The sequence below is a fragment of the Sminthopsis crassicaudata genome, chromosome 5 (genome assembly GCF_048593235.1).
Source record: "Sminthopsis crassicaudata isolate SCR6 chromosome 5, ASM4859323v1, whole genome shotgun sequence".
Lineage (NCBI taxonomy): Eukaryota > Metazoa > Chordata > Mammalia > Dasyuromorphia > Dasyuridae > Sminthopsis > Sminthopsis crassicaudata.
In genome coordinates, this window is record NC_133621.1 from 255,850,664 (window position 1) to 255,870,283 (window position 19,620).

Consider the following 19,620-nt stretch of genomic DNA (forward strand, 5'->3'; position numbering starts at 1 on the left):
TAGTCGCTTGGAGCCTTAATTTCCTCAGCTGTAAAATGAAAAATGATATATTTTTGGTATTTGAGGTATTTTGTAGCTCAAAATCTGTGATCTTATAATAGCATAATAATGCCAGTTATAATTTATATTCTTCTTTAAGCTTTGCTAAGTCTTTACAAATATTATTTCATTTCATTTTCATAAGTCTGAATAGAAGGTATTATTATCACAATTTTACAGATAAGGAAACTGTGGCAGGCAGAGGTTAGGCCAGATTTGAACATAAGTCTAGAACTGCATTCACTGTATCTAGATAGCTATTTAAATATGATCTCTAATCCTGTGAAGAATGAGTGTTTGAATGCAAATACTGGAACTAGTTCTCTATTAGATGCTTACAAATTGAATTCTAAGGTTGTGTTGAGCTAGGATTATAATACAACAAAAGTTTGTGCCTTGGCTCCCATGCCAATTCCCGTGAATTGTGTCATATATAAAGTTTGAGAGATATGATTTCTGAATAATTAATCCTTTTATTAAATCATTAATTATCCAGAAATCATTTCTCAAACTTTTTATACATCACATGATAATATGAATATTTTGAGCTTAATAATGATAAACCTTAGCACATATAAATATCTGATTGATATAGTTTTGAACCTTCAGTTTTGTTACTACATGTAATAAAATAAAAGTTCTTTAAAGACAGGGCCTGTCTTTATGGTCACAGTATCTAACATATTGCTTATTTCATAGGAGGTGCTAAATACGTAATTTTTGATTGTTAAATATTTAAGATTGATGAACATTGGGAGAAGGACAAGGAAATGAGTGAATATGTAAATCCGTGCCAACTAATGACTTGAGACTCTTTACATCCTTCAAGTATATAGTCTTTGCTATTTTAAAGATATATTATTTCATTTAAGTAAAGATATACTCTAGCTAATGAATATACTTTTCCGTATTTCTTGAAACAAAAGGTTGCTAGAGCCAAAAAATATATTATATAATAAGTTAAGGAAACTGCTTAAAAAAGAAGTCTAATTCAAATATTTTATTTTTAAAACAAAATTTCCTTCTTACAGAGCCAGAATCACCACCCCAAGGTGTTGAGGTTATTGATGTGACTTCTACAGAAATAAAACTAAAGTGGTTGCCCCCAGAAAAACCTAATGGAATTATCATCTCCTATGAAGTCATTTATAGAAATGCAAACCATTTGTTCTTTAAAAACTCTTCAACAACAAATATCATTCTGAGCAACTTAAAACCTTATACCCTTTATAACATTTCTGTAAGGTCTTATACTAGAATTGGTCATGGCAATCAATTGTCATCTTTGCTGTCTGTGAGAACTTCAGAAACTGGTGAGTATTTTTCATAATCATTTCAAAACACATTTTTCTATAAACATAATAGTATTGTGTGTGTATATATATATACATACATATATATATACATATACATATATTATATGTATATGTATATATATATATATATAGATATAGATATAAATGCACAATGCATGCACAGGTACGGACATGTGTACACATATCTATACATATACTGTGTGTACATATATTTATACTTATATACTGTTTATATATCATAATACATAGTATGTATGTACATGTGTTTATATATGTTCATATGTTGTCTGTGTTTGTATATGTGTGTACATACACACACATACACATTTTATCATCAAAGATCTCCTGAAGCATTGATGTTACTGAGTCATTAAAGATTCCCAAGAATTCATAGTGGGCTAGAGAGATGCTACTGGATCTGTTATTTCATTCATATATGGCAAAACTTCTAATAGTATGGGTCACAGCCTCATGTGGGGTTGTATAACTAAATGTGGGGGTCAGGAAATTATGATTTTTTTTATCAGTAAATGTTTGATTTATATATTTATTTTATAACTTGAAAACCTAAGGTTGTGTAAAAATTTCTTGCGTGAAAAGGGTACATGAGTGAAGAAAAGTTTAAGAAGCCCTGATACAAGGAATTCCCATGTGAGGAAACTCCCTCACAATGCAGATGGACACCTTTTCTGCAATTTATGGATTCCAAGGGTTGTCAGCCAATCAATAAATTTCAATAACAGCCCTACCCAAAATGTCACAAGTCAGATTTGAATGTAAGTCAACCTGCCTCTGACTCTCTATCCACTGGCACATTCTCCATTATTGTTACAGCTGTTATGTTGGTTACCCAGTGAGACATACAGTGACAGTATTTCATTGTTGCAAAATGTATCTGGGTTAAAAAACACTGTCATTTTTTCTCTAAATTTTACTCTCCCTTTGTTTCTCATATGTTACAGTAATTTTTATGTGTCTATTTCCCACAAAAGACAGATGGGGTGATGGATTGATAAATGGTTTCCCAATCACGAAGAGCTGGGTTCAAGTTCTCCTTCAAATCATGTTGACTGTGGGACCTTAGACGTGTCATTTATTTTTTGGTCCTCTGGGCAACTAAGACTGCATCTTGCAGCACAGTTGAGAAGCTGCAGTAATAGAGAGTTCTCTTAGTGGGAGTTTTTCTTTATTAATAAAATGACAGCTCTAATCCATAAAAACAAAAATGAAAAAAACCTCTCTCATTATGAACTCCAAGTTCCCCAAGGGCTAGTATCCTATTTATCGTTGTAATTCCCACAGCTCCTGACAAAATTTTCTCCATGTAAGAGATGATCAATAAACTGTAGTTGAATGAATTAGAGTGAATATTTGCACAAAATGAAGGAGAATCTTTTCTTTAAAGGATAACTTTTGAGCTCAGGCTTTCAATTCAATAATCTTTTGTTATATGATTGCTATAGACAAGTTGCTGTTCTTGACTCTTTAAATACAGTCATAAAAGATGAAATGACCCTATCTTCATGGAGCTTACATTCTACTGAAAATATGCAGTATGCATGTAAGAGAGGATTTTGAGGAAAGATAGACTATGTTCCAACAAGATCAAGGAAGTTTTTTTTTTTTCCCCTCAGAAGGGACAGTTCCTAAACTGAGCCACAGAAGAATATAAGGCTTCTGAGAGGTAGATATGAATAAGGTGTTTAAATATAGTAGATATAGTGTCAAACTCAGGTAGCATTCTAATTTGAATGGAACATGAGATTCATGAAAAAGATTTTTTTGAAATGAGGCTGAAAAGATAGGTTGGAGTGATACTTATGGACGGATTCAAATGTCCAATGAAGGGATTAATATTTTATCCTACAATTAGTGAGCACCACCATACAAATCATCATAATATTAAAATAAGGTAAGACATTCTGCTATAGTGAATAGAGCAATGCGTTTCAAGTGAAAAAGATTTGGTTTCAAATGTCACCTTGGATGATTACTACATATGTGACCCTTGTGAGTAACTTATCTTAGTTTCCTATTCAGTTTTATAAAAGGGAATGAACTTGTTGGCCATAAGGTATTTTCCAGCTCTCCTCCCATGATAATAATTTAAAATCATATGATAATAATAATTTTCAAATATTTGTTATAAATTAAAATTTAGTCTTATTTAATGTTGGGTTTTTAGAAAAAATGATTCTTTCACTTCATTTAATTTATCCATTTAAGTTTTCATGTCTAGTATTCTCTCTCTTCCTCTTTTTCATCTACCATCAGGTATGCTTGACCCTTTGCAACAGGTTCATTCAAAACTCTGAATTTAGGTTGAAATAAATAATTACATCCCTACTTGTGATTTTATATATATATAAAACTACATAATTATACCCCCTCCATATACATACATACATAGCTCAGGAAAATGAAATAAGCCCTAGTTTCAAATATAACTTTTTGACAATGAAATGAGCACTCAATTTCCCATAACCACAAAGATAATCTGACAGGTTTTTAATGTCAAAGAAATTCTCAGACAACACCAATAGTGTTACAAAATAAATCTTCAAAACTTATGTAATTCCTTCACTCACATACAAGACCTTCAGAATTCCATAGGGAAATAAACTTCATCTAAAAAGTAAACTTTGAAGTTTTAAATTAAAACCAGATCCATTCTTTCCAAGTGTAAAACCTGCAGTTCTAAACTGGTAGAGAATGACTTAGAAATACAAAATGTAATGATAAGATTGTAACTTTGATGTTCATAGGTCAAATGAAAAGCAGGATAGTTTATTTCTAATATAATTATCTTACAGACTACTGAGGATAAGCTTTCTGTTTTCTTTTTCTTCTTTTTATGCGGTTTTCTTCATCTTTCCTTTTATCCTTCCAAATTTCCTCTCTTTCTCCCTCTCTCCATTCTTTTTCTTTGTCTCTCCTTTTCAATCTTTTTCCTCTATTCTCTCTGTCTCTCTCTCGTCTCTTTCTCTGTCTGTCTCTGTCTGGGTCTCTCTGTGTCTGGCTCTCTCTGGCTCTTTCTTGGTGTGTGTGTGTGTGTGTGTGTGTGTGTGTGTGTGTGTGTATGTATGTGTGTGTGTGTATTTCTCTCCCTTCCTCTCTCTCTCTTTCTCTTTCTGTCTCTTCTCTTCCTCCTCTTTCTCCCTCCCTCCCTTCAGTATATCTTTCCAATCTCTCTCTAGTCTTACTCTCTCTTTTGTGTGTCTCTTCTACTTTATCTCATTATCTTTCTTTATATGTCTCATTGCTAACTATCTTTCTTATCCATCTCCACTTTCCTTTTTCTTTCCATCTCTCTTTCTCTCTGACTCTCCCCCTCATTTCTTCTCTCTCTCTCTCTCTCTCTCTCTCTCTCTCTCTCTCTCTCTCTCTCTCTCTCTCTCTCTCTCTCTCTCTGTCTCTCTCTCTGTCTCTTCTCTCTGTTCCTCCCTCCTTCTCTGTCTCTCTTAGTGTCTCCATTTTACCCCTTTCTCCATTCTTCCTACCCTCTCTTTCTCTTATATCCATATTTCATTTCCCTTTCCTTCCTCCTACTCTTCTTTTTTCCCTTTTCCCTTTATTTTTCACTACTTTTCTTGTTTAGGTGCCTTTTTCTGCCTTTTTTTCCTCTCTTACTTGATCACAATATAAAACTGAAATATACCTTATTTTAATATTTTGTTGAACAAACTTTTGTTTATATTTCCTTTAAAAAGCAAATTAATTGAATAGTCCATCCTATTTCTGTTGTTATCCTTTTACACCAAAAAGTTGAGTTTTTTCAATTCAATTAATAGAGAATTAGTACTCTATGTAATATAATATATAATATATATATATAATATATATATATATATAATATAATATATAATATAATATAAATATGTACTCTATTAAACACTGAATATATATATGTACATATATATATATGTACTAGTTTTTTTTAAAGGTCAATGAGATTATGAATATCTCATATTATTGAAGTTTTGATAAAGACCACAGTGATGAGTGGGACAACTCTATACCATTACCTATTTAAAAACATAGATACCAGGTCAAACGTTTTGTCTCAGTTTCAGTAGAGGGTAAGGAATTTACAATAATTTATAGGTTTAAATTTAGAAAAGGACCCTTGATTTTGCAGATGGCACTTGAAGCCAGGAAAAGTGAAATGATTTGCCCTTAGACAGGGAGTAATTGGTCAAACCATGATTCAGACTTATATATTACAATATCAAATACCATATTCTTTCTATTTAACTAGTCTATAGTGGTGAGAGTCCCATCTTATTTAAAATAATCCATAAATCTTGGACCTAAGTTATTTTGGAAGAGAATGCATTTCATTTAATGATTCTTTCCAACACATTTCCATGACCTTCCAACCATTTCTGTTACTTTAAAAAATCTGGTCAATGATATTGACTCTATGAATTGGAAAGTAGTTTTCTTCTTGACTCAATCCACTTATGTTTAATATATTACAGTAGACTGGTGTTTCATGGAAATATGGAGAGAGATAGAGATAGGGAATGGAGGGATGATTTCTTTAATATATGGAATTCTGAGGTGAAGACATTTCCTCTAACAATGCAGGTAGGCATCTTCTCTTATCCTTATTTCATAGCAATAACCTTAATTAAATCCATTGCATGAAATAGGCAACAAAATGTTGTGCTGACATATAAGGGAAATATTGGATATCTATGTTCATTTAATCAAGATTTCCTAGGCCTCTGTCTTCTCAGCAATAAAATGAGGGGTTGGGCTAATTGGCCCCTTCTAGTTCTTAATCAATGATTCCCCCTCTTCCTCTGTTTTTTTCCAAAAAGAACCCTTTTCTTTTTCTCTCGTCTTCTTTCATCGTACTTTTTCAAATCTGCAGGCTGCTTCTTCCTGCATTCAAAATGAAATCCCAACAGAATCACCAGTATCTTTAATTTTTATTCCTTAGATAAACATAGTTCCATTTTGTTTATATTCAGGGCGAACCTATATTGTTATATGTAAATTTCCATCAGTGTTACTCTTGGTTAAGGAACTTAGTCTGAGCTATTATTTTTTTTTTTTGTATCTTTATTACTTTTCTTTTTTGCAGAATGTGACTGATGGGGCACCTCTCCTGTTCCATCTCACATTTTTAGAGCCTATAACATCTTTGTGACCATGTTGATTGAAAATCTACCAAGAGTATATTTTGATTCTTTTAAATTGCAAATTTCCCTGGGACAGTTAATTACATTTAATTCAAGAAGCATTTATGTAGTGCTTACAATATACATGACATTACTATGCTTGCTAGGTCCTGGGAATATAGAAGCAAGAGTCCCAAGAAATTTTATTCTGTGGGGAATGGGAGGAGAAAACACAGTATGTGCACAAGCAAGTATTATACAAAGTGTAGAATAAAGGGAGCAAAGGAGAAATGCGTCAGATAAAATACATTATGAATATGTAAGGAGAATGAGGATAGTATCTTTTGAGGGAATCAGTAAAAACTTCACAAAGTAAGTAGCATCCGAGCTGTTCTTAAAAGTATAGTGAAAAGTTTAAGAGACAAGGCTCCATCTATCAATAAATCAACATGCATTTCTTAAGTGCTTACTTTATATCAGGTGCTGAAGATACCAAAAAATTAAATGAAATATCCTTTGTCCTCAAGGATCTTACAGTCTATCAAGGACAACAACATGTACAGAAGCAAGTGAAAGTGAAATCAGGGTCACGAGATGGAGGGGTCAATCGGGAAAGGTTTCATGAGAAATCATAAATCTACACCTGAAAGAGATATCAGACTCTGTTTAGTCTAAGCACTACAATTTTCCGAAGAGAAAATGGAGTTGTAGTGAAATTGTGACTTGTCTAAGGTCATGTAGATGTTGAAAATCAGAGATATAATTTGAAGCCAAGTTCTCTGACTTCAGAGCTAGCACTTTTTCCATTGTACCAGATTCCAAGAGATTGGACTGAGGAAAGAGTGTGTTCTGGTGTATGTACTGATCCAAATCATGGAGATGGGAGATGGAATCTCATACATGAATAAAAGCAAGAAGGCTGTACTGCATGAGTTGTAGAATTAATGAAGGAAAATAATGTGTAATACACCTGGAGATGTAAGCTAGAGCCATATTAGGACTTTTAATGCTGATATGAACAAGTAAAGCATTCTGGACATAGAAGACGGATTATTCAAATGTATGGAACCAATAGAAAGTATGCCCAATTTAGGCAAATATTATTCCATTTGATTTGATACAAACTTATCAAAAAGCTTTGTTCCTAGCCTAATTGTGCAGCAGCAGAATTAGGCTTGGCTATATTGGTAAAAATGTAAATTCACAAAAAGGTCTACAGATTGCATGGTTATTTTTTTTTTACATTTTTTTTCTGTTAGTTCCTGACAGTGCACCTGAAAATATCACCTATCGCAATATTTCATCTGGAGAAATTGAGCTCTCATTCCTTCCTCCAATAATTCCCAATGGGATCATACAGAAATATACCATCTATCTCAGAAGGAATAATGAAAATGAAGAAAGAACTATAAATACAACAAAGCTGTCACAGAATATTAGAGGTAAATTAAAAAAAAAAAACCCTGAATATTTAAAGTGGATAGTGCTGATTTTTTTTTAATTAGGAACTTTCCGGTGGGTATTTAACATATTAATACTAACAATTAAAGAAAACTGAAAATTTCATTCATTTATTTCATTCATTGACTCAGCACTATTCTTCTTTATATTGGGCAACAAAATTCTAAGGAATCATTATAAATCAAAGTTTAAAAGTAAGACATGAATAGGGACTGGACCAATTACCTTGTCGATATGGGAATTTCCTTCTCTCAATGAAAAATGGATCATTCTTTGCAACTTAGTCTTAGAGAGTAACCTAGAATTTTGAGAAAGAATCCTAGCATCATCCCAAGCAACATGTGTCTTCATATCACTGGACTCCTTGCAAAAGATGACATAGTTACTTCTCAAATAGAATTTACAACAAGCTATTGGAGATTTGGTTCTGCATCCTCAAGAAGCATTTGTTGTTTTTTTCTGTTTTCCCTTTACTTCATTGTTGGTGGTAGTATATTTAAAAAGTTCTAATGCTTACTTGATTTGGATACTTAAAAATGGTTATACTTTATGTAATTCAGCTCACTGTGATCCATATTGAATTATCCATTTCATTCCTATTTAGGACTGAGGAAATATACTCATTATACAATTGAGGTTTCTGCAAGTACTCTTAAAGGAGAAGGTGTCCGAAGTATGCCTGTAACGATACTAACTGAAGAAGATGGTGAGTTCATTACATTCTCATTAGAGTATGTGTGTCATATGATAAAAAACTTTCTTTTAATATAATATGATATTGTTAGTCTATGAAGTAAGTTTTGGTTTTGTTCTGATAACCAGATTTTTCAAAGGATTTTAGAGGAGCAGTGTGTGAAAAGGATACTAAATTTAGATTTATATGTAGAAAGATTCATTTAATAGTTCCATACACACACACACACACATATGTGTGTGTGTATACTGTGTAAATATGTATATCATCTATATGTGCATATATATGTATGGTCAGGTTTATATGTAGGAGTACTCAATGCATAGTACAATACATTAATACACACATATGCCTAAGTTGTATATGCACTTACATATTTGTGTGTGTCTGTATGGAGTTAGGTACATACATAGCACAGTGGATAAAGTGTAGGATCTGTAGTCAGGAACTCATCTTCCTGACTTCAAATCTGGCCTCAAATATATATTATTTTTGTGACCTTGGACAGTCACTTTAACCCTATTTGCTTCAGTTTCTTCAACTGTAAAATGAGCTGGAGTAGGAAATGGCAAATTACTTCAGTTCTTTTTATTTTCCCCATCCCCACTTCAGGGAGATTATTTTCTCCCAAATTCATTGTTATAACTACTTACAATAGGTTAGACATAACTTAGGTTATGGCTTGGAAAAGATGTTCACCTGGGGCTACAGCATTGATTCAGTTGAGTACAGCTTCTTAACTTGTGGATTCCTCTTTCCCTGGTGCTTTGCCAGTCACACCTTAGGTGGTCAAAATGTAGTTGGCTTTTTTAAACACTCAAATGACTAGGGAGCCAGATCACAGATTTAATGCCCTGAGCTAATCATGTCTCAAAAAGCATAAAATCCCCTTTAAAGAAAGGAATTACTCCTATCCACTCAGAAGGGGACACTGACAGATATTTTTTCTACCATACTCTTAGATTCTATTTATATAGCTTTTTCATAGCTATTTTAAATACATGGTGAAAGTAAATTAGGTTTTAAATTTTTTAACTGGGTATCATTAAAAGATATTTACAGTGAAATACTCAAGAATAGAACCTACTGGATTGGGAGCCAATTCTAGATTTTCTAGTTCTAGTATTTCTGTTCTAGATCAGTCTGTGGCATAAGCTGAGAGCTGGTATGATATAGGAAACAAAACACTATAGTGAGGGTGAGGGCAACCTGGGTTCAAGCATGCTTCAGACCCTCACTGTGCATATCTATGTTGAATCTTAGTTTACTTAACTTATAAAATGGAGAAAATAACTTCTATTTTACATGGTTGTTGTGACAATTGAATAGGATAACATAAATATTTAAAAATCAGAAAAATGCCTCTTACTATTAACTGACAATGTTAATGTCTCTGTATTATCTAACTCCCTAGAACTTAGTATCCTTACCTATAATTGAATGGATGAGTGAGTGAATGACTGAAAAATAGTTTTTATTAAAGCTTTACTAGTTTACTTTGGAGCTTTGAATTAATAAAACTATTTTGGAGGAGTTTTTGGAAATATACAAATGAAGTGAAGAAAATGTCCATATCTTTTAACCTATTTTGACCTATCAATTACTACGCATAAACCAAGAGATCATTGATAAGAAGAAAATCCCAACATATCAGCATATAGTAAAATATTTACACTAGCACTTTTTGTGGAATCAAAGAAATGGAAACAAAGTGGATGCCCATTTATTGGGGAATGGCTAAATCAACTATGCTACATGAATCTAATGGAATATTATTCTGTTCTAAGAAATAATAGAATAACAAATAAAAAATATGGAAAGACTTATATGATCTAATTCGAGAGAAGTAAAGCAGAGACAAGAAAATAATCTCATAATGACAGCATAAATGGAAAGACCAACCACCTCTAAATAATCACAAATCAATTTTACAGAATTCCCAAGAATAAGCTTACCATTAAAAAGAAATTGCCAATTTCCTCATTGCTTTAATTGTCTTTAATGGTATTTTAAATACAATTTTAAATAATAGTTTAATATTATTTATTATATATACAAATAATAAATATTATTAATAATATTTAAATAAACTTACCCAAGATAAGAGACAATATATACTGTAAACACAATTATGCACTAAAATAAACTAAACATATTTTCTCAAAAATCCTTTGCTTTTATTGATGAGCATGACTTCATTAATTTCTTGCACATTTCAGTGGAACTAAATATTCATATCCTATTGTATTGACATAAAGAGAATTCTCAGTTGAAAGCAATTAATATCTTAGAAACTTGATATCTCTGAGTGATATATGGATTCTTGTGACATTCAATATTTGATAGCAGTTTTATTGTAGCGCCTGCTGCTGAGAATAACAAATCGAAAGTACTAAATACAGCTGTCACCATTTTTCTTTAGTTAGTATTCTGAATTCAATAAATCCCTGGTCAGAAAAATCTGTCATTACTAACATGATGGAAATATATCTGAGACTGTTCAGAAAAACAAAATGCAATAAAACTAAAAATTAATAGAAAATAAATCAGGTAACAGTTCTATTTAACTGGCAGGAATACTGTGTAGAGGGCTCTAATCTCTAAGTTACTTAGTTACTTAATTTGACCGTTCAGAGATCAGAACAAATGTTCTGCAGATTTTTTAAAAGTCATGTTTCTGTTGCTCATTTGCATGTCTGATTGCCAGAATGAACTGAAGTTAAAACTTACATAATTTTTTTTTACCTTCAGATTTTAAAAATTCAAGGTGATATTTTACTATTTTAAGTCACCATTATGTTGTTTATAATAGTTATAATAAGTGTTAAGGAAAAAAATGATTTTTTGAGCTTTCACAATGTTTACATATTATTGGCTATCAATAGTTAACTAAATTTAAATGTAGTTTCTAGTATATTTAATTTTAATAAAAAGTAACAATGTCATATCTTGTGTTATAATATTTTTTTCAAAATATATAAACAGAAAATCATTTAAAGTAACTCAAGTCTTTGTTAATTATCTGAAGGAAAATTTTAAAAAATTGACTATCTGTTCTTTGATATATTTTATTTGATTATTTCATGGTAAAATGTTACCTCTGAAGTCCATGAAAGTTGACTATTTAGTGAAGAGGGTTTCTTATCATTTTGTAATTTTAATGACAAATGGCTAAAACAACAATATGTTTCCTATTTGAAAAAGATAATATATTTAATAATGGAGATAGGAGTATGCTTTTCCATTTACTGCTTCTTAGACATATTTTTGTATAATATTTTTCTACACTAGAGAACCATCTCACTGTTTTTTTACCTTTATTTGCACCACTAAAAATTTCTGCATTTATTGGAACTCCAAAAAGTTAACTAAATGTACTTAAGTAATGGGTGAATCACTGTGACAAGCCCATTACTCTCTTTTTCTATGAATTTTTTTCCCCATTGAATCACAGAAACAGATGTTTTAATACCACCATGCAAAATCTTGCTTTATTATTTTTTAAATAAGTAAACAAGTCTGAAAACCATGCTCTTGGACTGAGCTGATATAGGTTTCATTTAACACAATACCAGAGTGGGAAACAAATCAGAGATTTTCATTTTAACCTCATCTTCCAGATATGATGCTTAATTGCACATTGTATCCCTCATTTCTTCTTTTCAGCTCCTGGTTCTCCTCCACGAGACTTCTCAGTAAAACAGTTGTCTGGTGTCACTGTGAAGTTGTCATGGCAACCACCCCTGGAGCCAAATGGAATTATCCTCTATTACACAGTTTATGTCTGGTAAAACCTCTTTTTTTTTTTTTTTTTTTTCCCTGCTGTTTCTGATGCTTCTTCCTTTTTTATATTTTTTGGAATCAGTTCTAAGAGCGAATATTAATCTGTAACACAATAGGAATTCAGTTTTTTTTTTCTTTCAGAACCTCTTGGATAATATATCGGGAATAAGCTTATTTGAGTTTATTTATTTTTATAAAATAAAGTTTTCAATTTTTCAGATAGAAATAACTTAGTTTCTTAATCTCTGTACTATTTTTATAAATAGTTCAGAAGATTTTAGATTTAGATCTGGAAGGGGCTTTTGGGTTTATGAAGTTGAAATGGAGTACAAAATATTCTAAGTAGCCATGTGCTGTAGGGAATATATTATAAAAAAGGCCAGCCTTGTAGTTAGAGAAAACTGTGTTCAAATGGTGGCTCAGATATTTGTTGTGTTTCTTGGAACAAGTCATTTCATTTCTCTGGGCTTCAGTTTCCTCATCTATAAAATGAGGAGATAGGACAAGCTGACTTCTGAGATCTCTTCCAGGTCCAGATGTTGGATCATACAAATTGTAGGACAGTTGCTAAGGTAAAGTGAAGAGGCTTCAACCCAACAAAACAAATGTCACACAACAAAAATAATGATCAGATTTTAGTTTCAGTTTTAGTTTAGATCAGATAATAACAATATGGCCTATTATGTGCCAAATACTTTATGAATATTATTTCATTTAACTGCACAATATTCATGAGAGGCAAGTATTATTATAATCCTCATTTTATACATGAGAAAACTGAGGCCAAGATAAAGTGACTATCTTAGGTTAGGGCAGCTAATAAATATATGATGTCAGATTTGAGTCTTTACTCCAGATCCAGCACTCTATCCTCGTGGCTCTTAGCTATCTTTAAGTAACAGGATAAATAGATTGGTAGAAAACTATCTAAACAGATAAATCAATTTACTACACTTTTATACAAAAACAAACAAAAACACAACTCACTTTTTAGATCATTTAACTATTGTTTCCTCTGTTTTTTGCTTGTTTTTGGCCTTGTCCTGTCATTTATTTCTATAGGGAAATCCCAGTATGGAAATTATTTCCACTAATGCTGATCAGCATCTTTATAATCTAGGACACAGGTAATATTGGGTGATATGTCCCTGGTCACATGACTATGTACAAGGTTTAAAACAAAGATTTTCCTGAACCTGCATTATCACATTGAAACTTGGTTCACTAGTGAATTTAAAATAAGTTTTTTATGAGTAATGAAACACTTTTTAGCCTTGAATCTATTCCTTAAAGTGATATATACTTGTAAGAAAAATATATTTTTGTTCTGTCAAGAGGGGAAGCCACTTTACTTTGTTTCAGTGGTAATATAAGGAAGGAATTCTAATAGAGGTCTCTTTAGAGTGTATTACTTAGGATTGTGAATTTGGAGCTAGAGACCCACAGAATCATGGCTTCATAATGTATACAAAATGTAAGGCATTCATTGCATGAAAAAAGGGAGGAGTATCATTTTGCCAGTGGGTATCCATATCAAGGGATTAGCTTTATTCTGCTTGGCCCCAGAAGTCAGAACTAGAAGCAGTGGAAAAAGTTAAAAAAGAGGCAAACTGAAGCTTGATATGAGGGGAAAGTCCCAGCTCTTAAGGGCATGGGCTAACAAAATTAAAATGATAAAAAATAAGAGAAGGAAAAGGATAGAAAGCCAGTTTAAGAGGCAAAAAGATCTAGGTTTAAGATGTGTTTCAGAAACATAGATATTTGCTTCTGGGTAAAACATTTAACCTCTGATGGCCCCCTATGGTTCTCTAGGGTTATGAATTACTGGAAGATGCCTACTGGTATTGGTAGGCAACTTTCCACCAGGAAGTTGAATACCTTGATGGTAGTAAGTTTGTTCATTATGGGAAGGTTTCAAGCAGATATTGGAAATGGTGCAAACAGAGCACAGATAGATAGGTTTGACTGGCTTTCTTCCAATTCTAGTATTTTGTAATTACTAGAAACCTCCAAGGTTTTCTGGTATGCAGGAAGACAGTACCCTATGTGTCAGATATCTTTATGTAATATATTTCTTAGGAACAAGCATTTGAGGTATTTTGCATTAAAAGTCTAATACATCAGAGAGAGAGAGAGAGAGAGAGAGAGAGAGAGAGAGAGAGAGAGAGAGAGAGAGAGAGAGAGAAGAGAAGAGAAGAGAAGAGAAGAGAAGAGAAGAGAAGAGAAGAGAAGAGAAGAGAAGAGAAGAGAAGAGAAGAGAAGAGGAGAGGAGAGGAGAGGAGAGGAGAGGAGAGACAGAGACAGAGAGAGACAGAGAGAGAGAGAGAGAGAGCAGAAAATGATTGTTTGCCCCAAATTTATTATATTAGAATGTTTCCTTTTGATACTCAACTTAAATTCTAGACTTTTCCTATGGCATCTTATGTTATAGCCATTTTGAGATAAGCATATGATTTCAGTTTTGGGAAATACTCTGGAAGCCATAAATAAATCTATTTTATTATTGGGTCTAGAAGGAACATTTCAATCTATTGCTTTATTGTTTCACTCAATATCCTTGTGACTTTGCAAATCATCCATTTCTGACCACCACCCTGTATGTGCCATCTTCCACTATGAAAATGTAAGCTCCTAAAGGACAGACACTGCCTCATTTTTGGAGTTGTAGTCCTAATGTTAGGTGAACTTATGGGAAATTTCATGCTCTATATGAAAAGCACTGCATTTGGAGGTTGAGAAGATGGTTTCAAATTCTATCTATGTGATCTAGAACCTTGGGGATCTTGGTAAAATCACATCCTCTAGTCCTCAGTTTCCAAATCTGTAAAATGAATAAATTAAATTAAATGCATTCTAATATACTTTCTGTGTCAAAGCCTATGAAGTGTTTTAGCTTTATAAGATCTGCTGAAACTTGGATGTTCCATTGTCATAGTTATTATGGAACCAGAGAAATTTCTGTGCCTCAATGAGATACTGGAACAGTGCCTTAGAGAGACTGTACAATCTTGATGGAAAAATAAAATTTGAATTAAAGGCATGGGTTAACCTATGAGACAAATACAATTTTTGTTTCCCATTCCTTTGTAGGTCAAATATTTGCATAGGCTAAGTGTCTGATTCAAAGAGGACCTTGAATGAATAATTAAATTGGGATAGGGGTAATTTAGAAAGCTTCCTAGAGAAAATGAATTTGAATTTATTTTCAGAATAATGTATGATGGACAGGAATTCAAAATGTTGGATGATCAACAGAAAAGCTGAGTAGAAAATTTCACTTGACAGAATGGCAAATACAAAGGCAAGGAAATAATTTGGGACCTTGTGTGCAGGGACTGGTGGTTAACCTTGCAGAGCTGGAACTGAGGAAAATATATTGGAAGAATGAAAGATGAAAGAGAAATAGAAGAAAAATGACAAATTACTGTATTTGGAGACAGGAAACTTGAATTATTTTCTGATTCTGCTTCTTTTTACAATTGCCTAGGATATATCATTAGTTCGATGACATTTGTTGGATCTGCCATCCTGGATTTTCAAATAAAATTTTGAAAAATTATTTGCCAACATTTATTTTGAGAAGCATCAGCTTATGTTTGAGAGGAAGAAAAATTTATGGCTCTAGACAAAAAAAATCTACTTTTAGAAGAGTTGATATGTTGATTCCTAACAAAATAATATGAGTTCTTCACAGCAGATCAGACCAGTCCTATTATTGATATTAATAAGAGATTAATCAATCACAGAATAATTAGCACAAAGACAAAACTATACTTATCTTCAAAGGATTTAAAATCTATTGAGGAGGTAACATAGTTTATGCAAATAAATACAAGGGTTTTTTGATGTTGTTTATTTGTTATTGAAAAGTTATTACCAGCTGAGAGATGGGAGGATTAGGAAAGCTTTCACAGAGAAAGCAATATTTGAATACTTTTTAAGGAAATAAGGATAAGAGACAGGCAGTTCAAAGATTTAGAGAAGAGAAATGGAATATCATATGTGACTAACAGCAAGAAATCCATCTTTCTCGGAATGTAGTAGGCAACAAAAGGTAGTGATGTATATTAACATTGAAAAGCTAGGTAAGGTTGATGATGTGAAGGAGGCTAAAAAGTAAACAAACTTACATTTGATTGTAGAAGCAATAACAATCCTATAGAATTTATACATTGACAGGGTCAAACTTGCTATTTAGAAAATTTACTTGGGTAGCTATGTGGAGAATGAATTGGAAAACAGAAAAAAGAAGTAGAGAAACCAATTAGGAAAAGAAGTTTGTTTAGCTGTTCTCATTGAATAGTGAGAGTTTGGTAGTATTTTTATTTTATTACTATTATTACTTTACTGTTATTCAGTTGATAAAAGCTGTTTCTTAAATTCCCAGCAGTGAGAAATTTTGAGCATTATTTCTATGATCTCATCTCAGTCAAATGCATGTTAACTGACTACTTTCGAAACATTGATTGTTTTTTGGCTTAAAGATTTTATTGTATTACACCAAAATGAGATCTGCTCTGGTTAGTTATAGTTCTTAATTATTCCATGAATTTATCCTCCAAAATATCAAATGTTATGTCTGATTTTCCCCTTACATATGGAAGAATGCACATTACTAAATGGAGAGAAGGAAGGAGCCGCCCCCACATCATCTCCCATAGCTCTGTTTATCCTAGGCTTCACAGAGACAATTGATGTCCCTGAGCCAACAGCAGCCAGCCAGCCAGACTAAGATAATGAAATAGATTGTAAAGAATTATTTAACTGCCCTCTTTTTCACAGAGAATAGTGGGTTTATGAAGAAAATATTATCCTATCCAGAAGTCTTTTCCCTTCCCTTCCCTTTCTTCCTTCATTCTTTCTTTCCTTTCCTCCCTCTCTCCCTATTTCTTTCCTTCCTTCTTTATTTCCTTCCCTCCCTATTGCCTTACTTCCTCCCTCCGTCCCTCTTTTCCTTCCTTCCTTCCTTCCTTCCTTCCTTCCTTCCTTCCTTCCTTCCTTCCTTCCTTCCTTCCTTCCTTCCTTCCTTCCTTCCTTCCTTCCTTCCTTCCTTCCTTCCTTTTGTTTTTTTCTTTCTTTCTTATTTCTTTCCTATTTTTTCATTATTATATTTAAATAGATTTGGTTGGAATATCTATAATAAGACATTATTTATTCCTTTTCATCTTTATCCTTCCTACTAACTTGTAATTTTTAAAAGAAGTTCTAACCATTGAATCTTTGATCTTTGATTTAAGATCATTCATCTTAGTAAAAACATAAATAACCAGTTATTTCTAGTCTGTTAATATGGTGTCCATTTCATTGGGCTTTTACAATATTAATAATTGGTGTTTGTAAGATCTAGGATCTTTTGACTATATTAGTTATTAATGCATTCATCATAGAGTATGAATTTTGCATAAAATCTAGCTGAGCCAAGGAATTTGTAGACAACAAGCAGAATTTAAATGAAACAGGTCTGCTTACATTTCTTTGAGGATGATTTCTCTTAATTTACAATAATAGAACCATTACATTTGTATTATACCAACTTATTATGATACACTATTATAAGGAAGTGGATTTAACTACTAATTAAACTTTAAAAAAAAAAGATAATTTATATTGATGTTTTCCTGTAGTATTTAAAGTATCAACAGCAGCAATAACAATAATTTTTATCTATATTTAAAATATTTTAATATGAGATTTTCAATGTGACTATACCATAAGTAATTTATTTTGTGGTATTATCATAGTTTATCTGGAGTTGAATTCAATTAGCTATTCATAGTATTTTGATGACCTGTGGCAAATGAAATGAGTATAGAATTGGGTTAGAGTTACTAGATCAGATTATTTTGCCTTGCGAGTGATGAATGCAGCATAAAAATTATTTAAAGATCCCATATGGCAAAAGTGATAGTAAAGAAAGCTGTCACCACTACCTCTCAGTTGGGTCTCAGTTGGCTGATCCAGTCTGTCTACAATCTTATGCACTAATTCGATAATTTTTAATTATAATGAACTTTTCAACTATTTTCCAATCAAAATCTAATGTCTCTTTATCCCCAGTCCTGAATACAGTGTCTTGGATCCAATATCTGCTTAACATTATCAAAGTAATTTAGTGTAGATGATTTTAAAGCTAGAAACAAGGGTGTACTAATAAATGTTTAATAATTGACTCATATATATATATTCATATAACACACTTTTAATAGTATTCTCCATTATTAACATTTTCTCCATTATTTTTCTAAGTTTAGACAATCAACAAAATGATAAATCAATCCGGTTTTGTAGTGTTGGACAATTTTTGAAGTGTAAATATTCAAACAGAAAATGTAACAATCAGTGCTTGAGATAGCTACAGTGCACCCTAACTGGAAAAGAACTAAAAGATCATTTAATTCAGTCTGTGTATTCTCTAAATAAGGAAATTGAACCCTCCCAATTTGTTAAATTATTTTCTCCAGTTAACACTCAGTAAAACAGGGTTGGCATTCAAACTCTCAGGCTTTTAAAATCGAATTTTTTTTCCACTTCCAAAGTCCAGTTATGCAGTTCACAATCCATTCAAGCCTTGCCATCCTGTATAACTCTTGCCCATGTCTTTCCATAAATCTTCCTTATTGGTTCCACCCAATGTGTCAAAGGGTGGGAGTGTTCTTTAGATCTCTTGCCCTTGTGTATATCAGTGGAATACATTATCACTTGCATTATCCTTCATTTTTGTTTCATGATTGATTTACCTCCTTTCTTGGTCCTGCATCTCCCTGACGCTATATTACACAGTGCTGCACAATTCTTCACTGGTAATGTATTGCAGGCCACTCACACTCATCATGTACCTTTCCTTCCAAAACCTAATCTCTTCAGATTCCATGATTCACAGTCACACAGTATTGTCAGAATAATATTGATGTTAAAAGATGGGCCTTTACTTCAGGGAGGGATGGAAATCATCAAAACGAGTACAGAATTTTCCAAAGGAAATTTATTCAATCAATCAAACATTTATTATATATCTGCTATATACAATGTACATTCTAGGAACCTGGGGTACAAAAGCAATATTTAAAAGATCTCTTTGGAGCCTACTTCTATCAAGTCTATGTAGCCTTATTTCTTTATTTGGTTTAATTGTAGAACTTACTCATTGTTTATTTGAAGTAGGTTAAAATTAGCATTTATAAAATTGAATGCCTTATTT

The 19,620-nt window shown here is 32.3% G+C and overlaps 1 protein-coding gene across 2 annotated transcripts in view; it reads left to right on the forward strand.

The window, feature by feature from the left end:
• PTPRQ (protein tyrosine phosphatase receptor type Q) overlaps positions 1–19,620 on the forward strand; it is a 246,041-nt gene that overhangs the window by 58,612 nt on the left and 167,809 nt on the right. For both annotated transcript variants that reach the window (XM_074270859.1, XM_074270860.1), the window contains exons 14-17: positions 1,071–1,352; positions 7,744–7,926; positions 8,550–8,651; positions 12,306–12,426. In XM_074270859.1, coding sequence (XP_074126960.1) covers positions 1,071–1,352; positions 7,744–7,926; positions 8,550–8,651; positions 12,306–12,426 — 688 coding nt within the window. The remainder of the gene's footprint in view (positions 1–1,070; positions 1,353–7,743; positions 7,927–8,549; positions 8,652–12,305; positions 12,427–19,620) is intronic.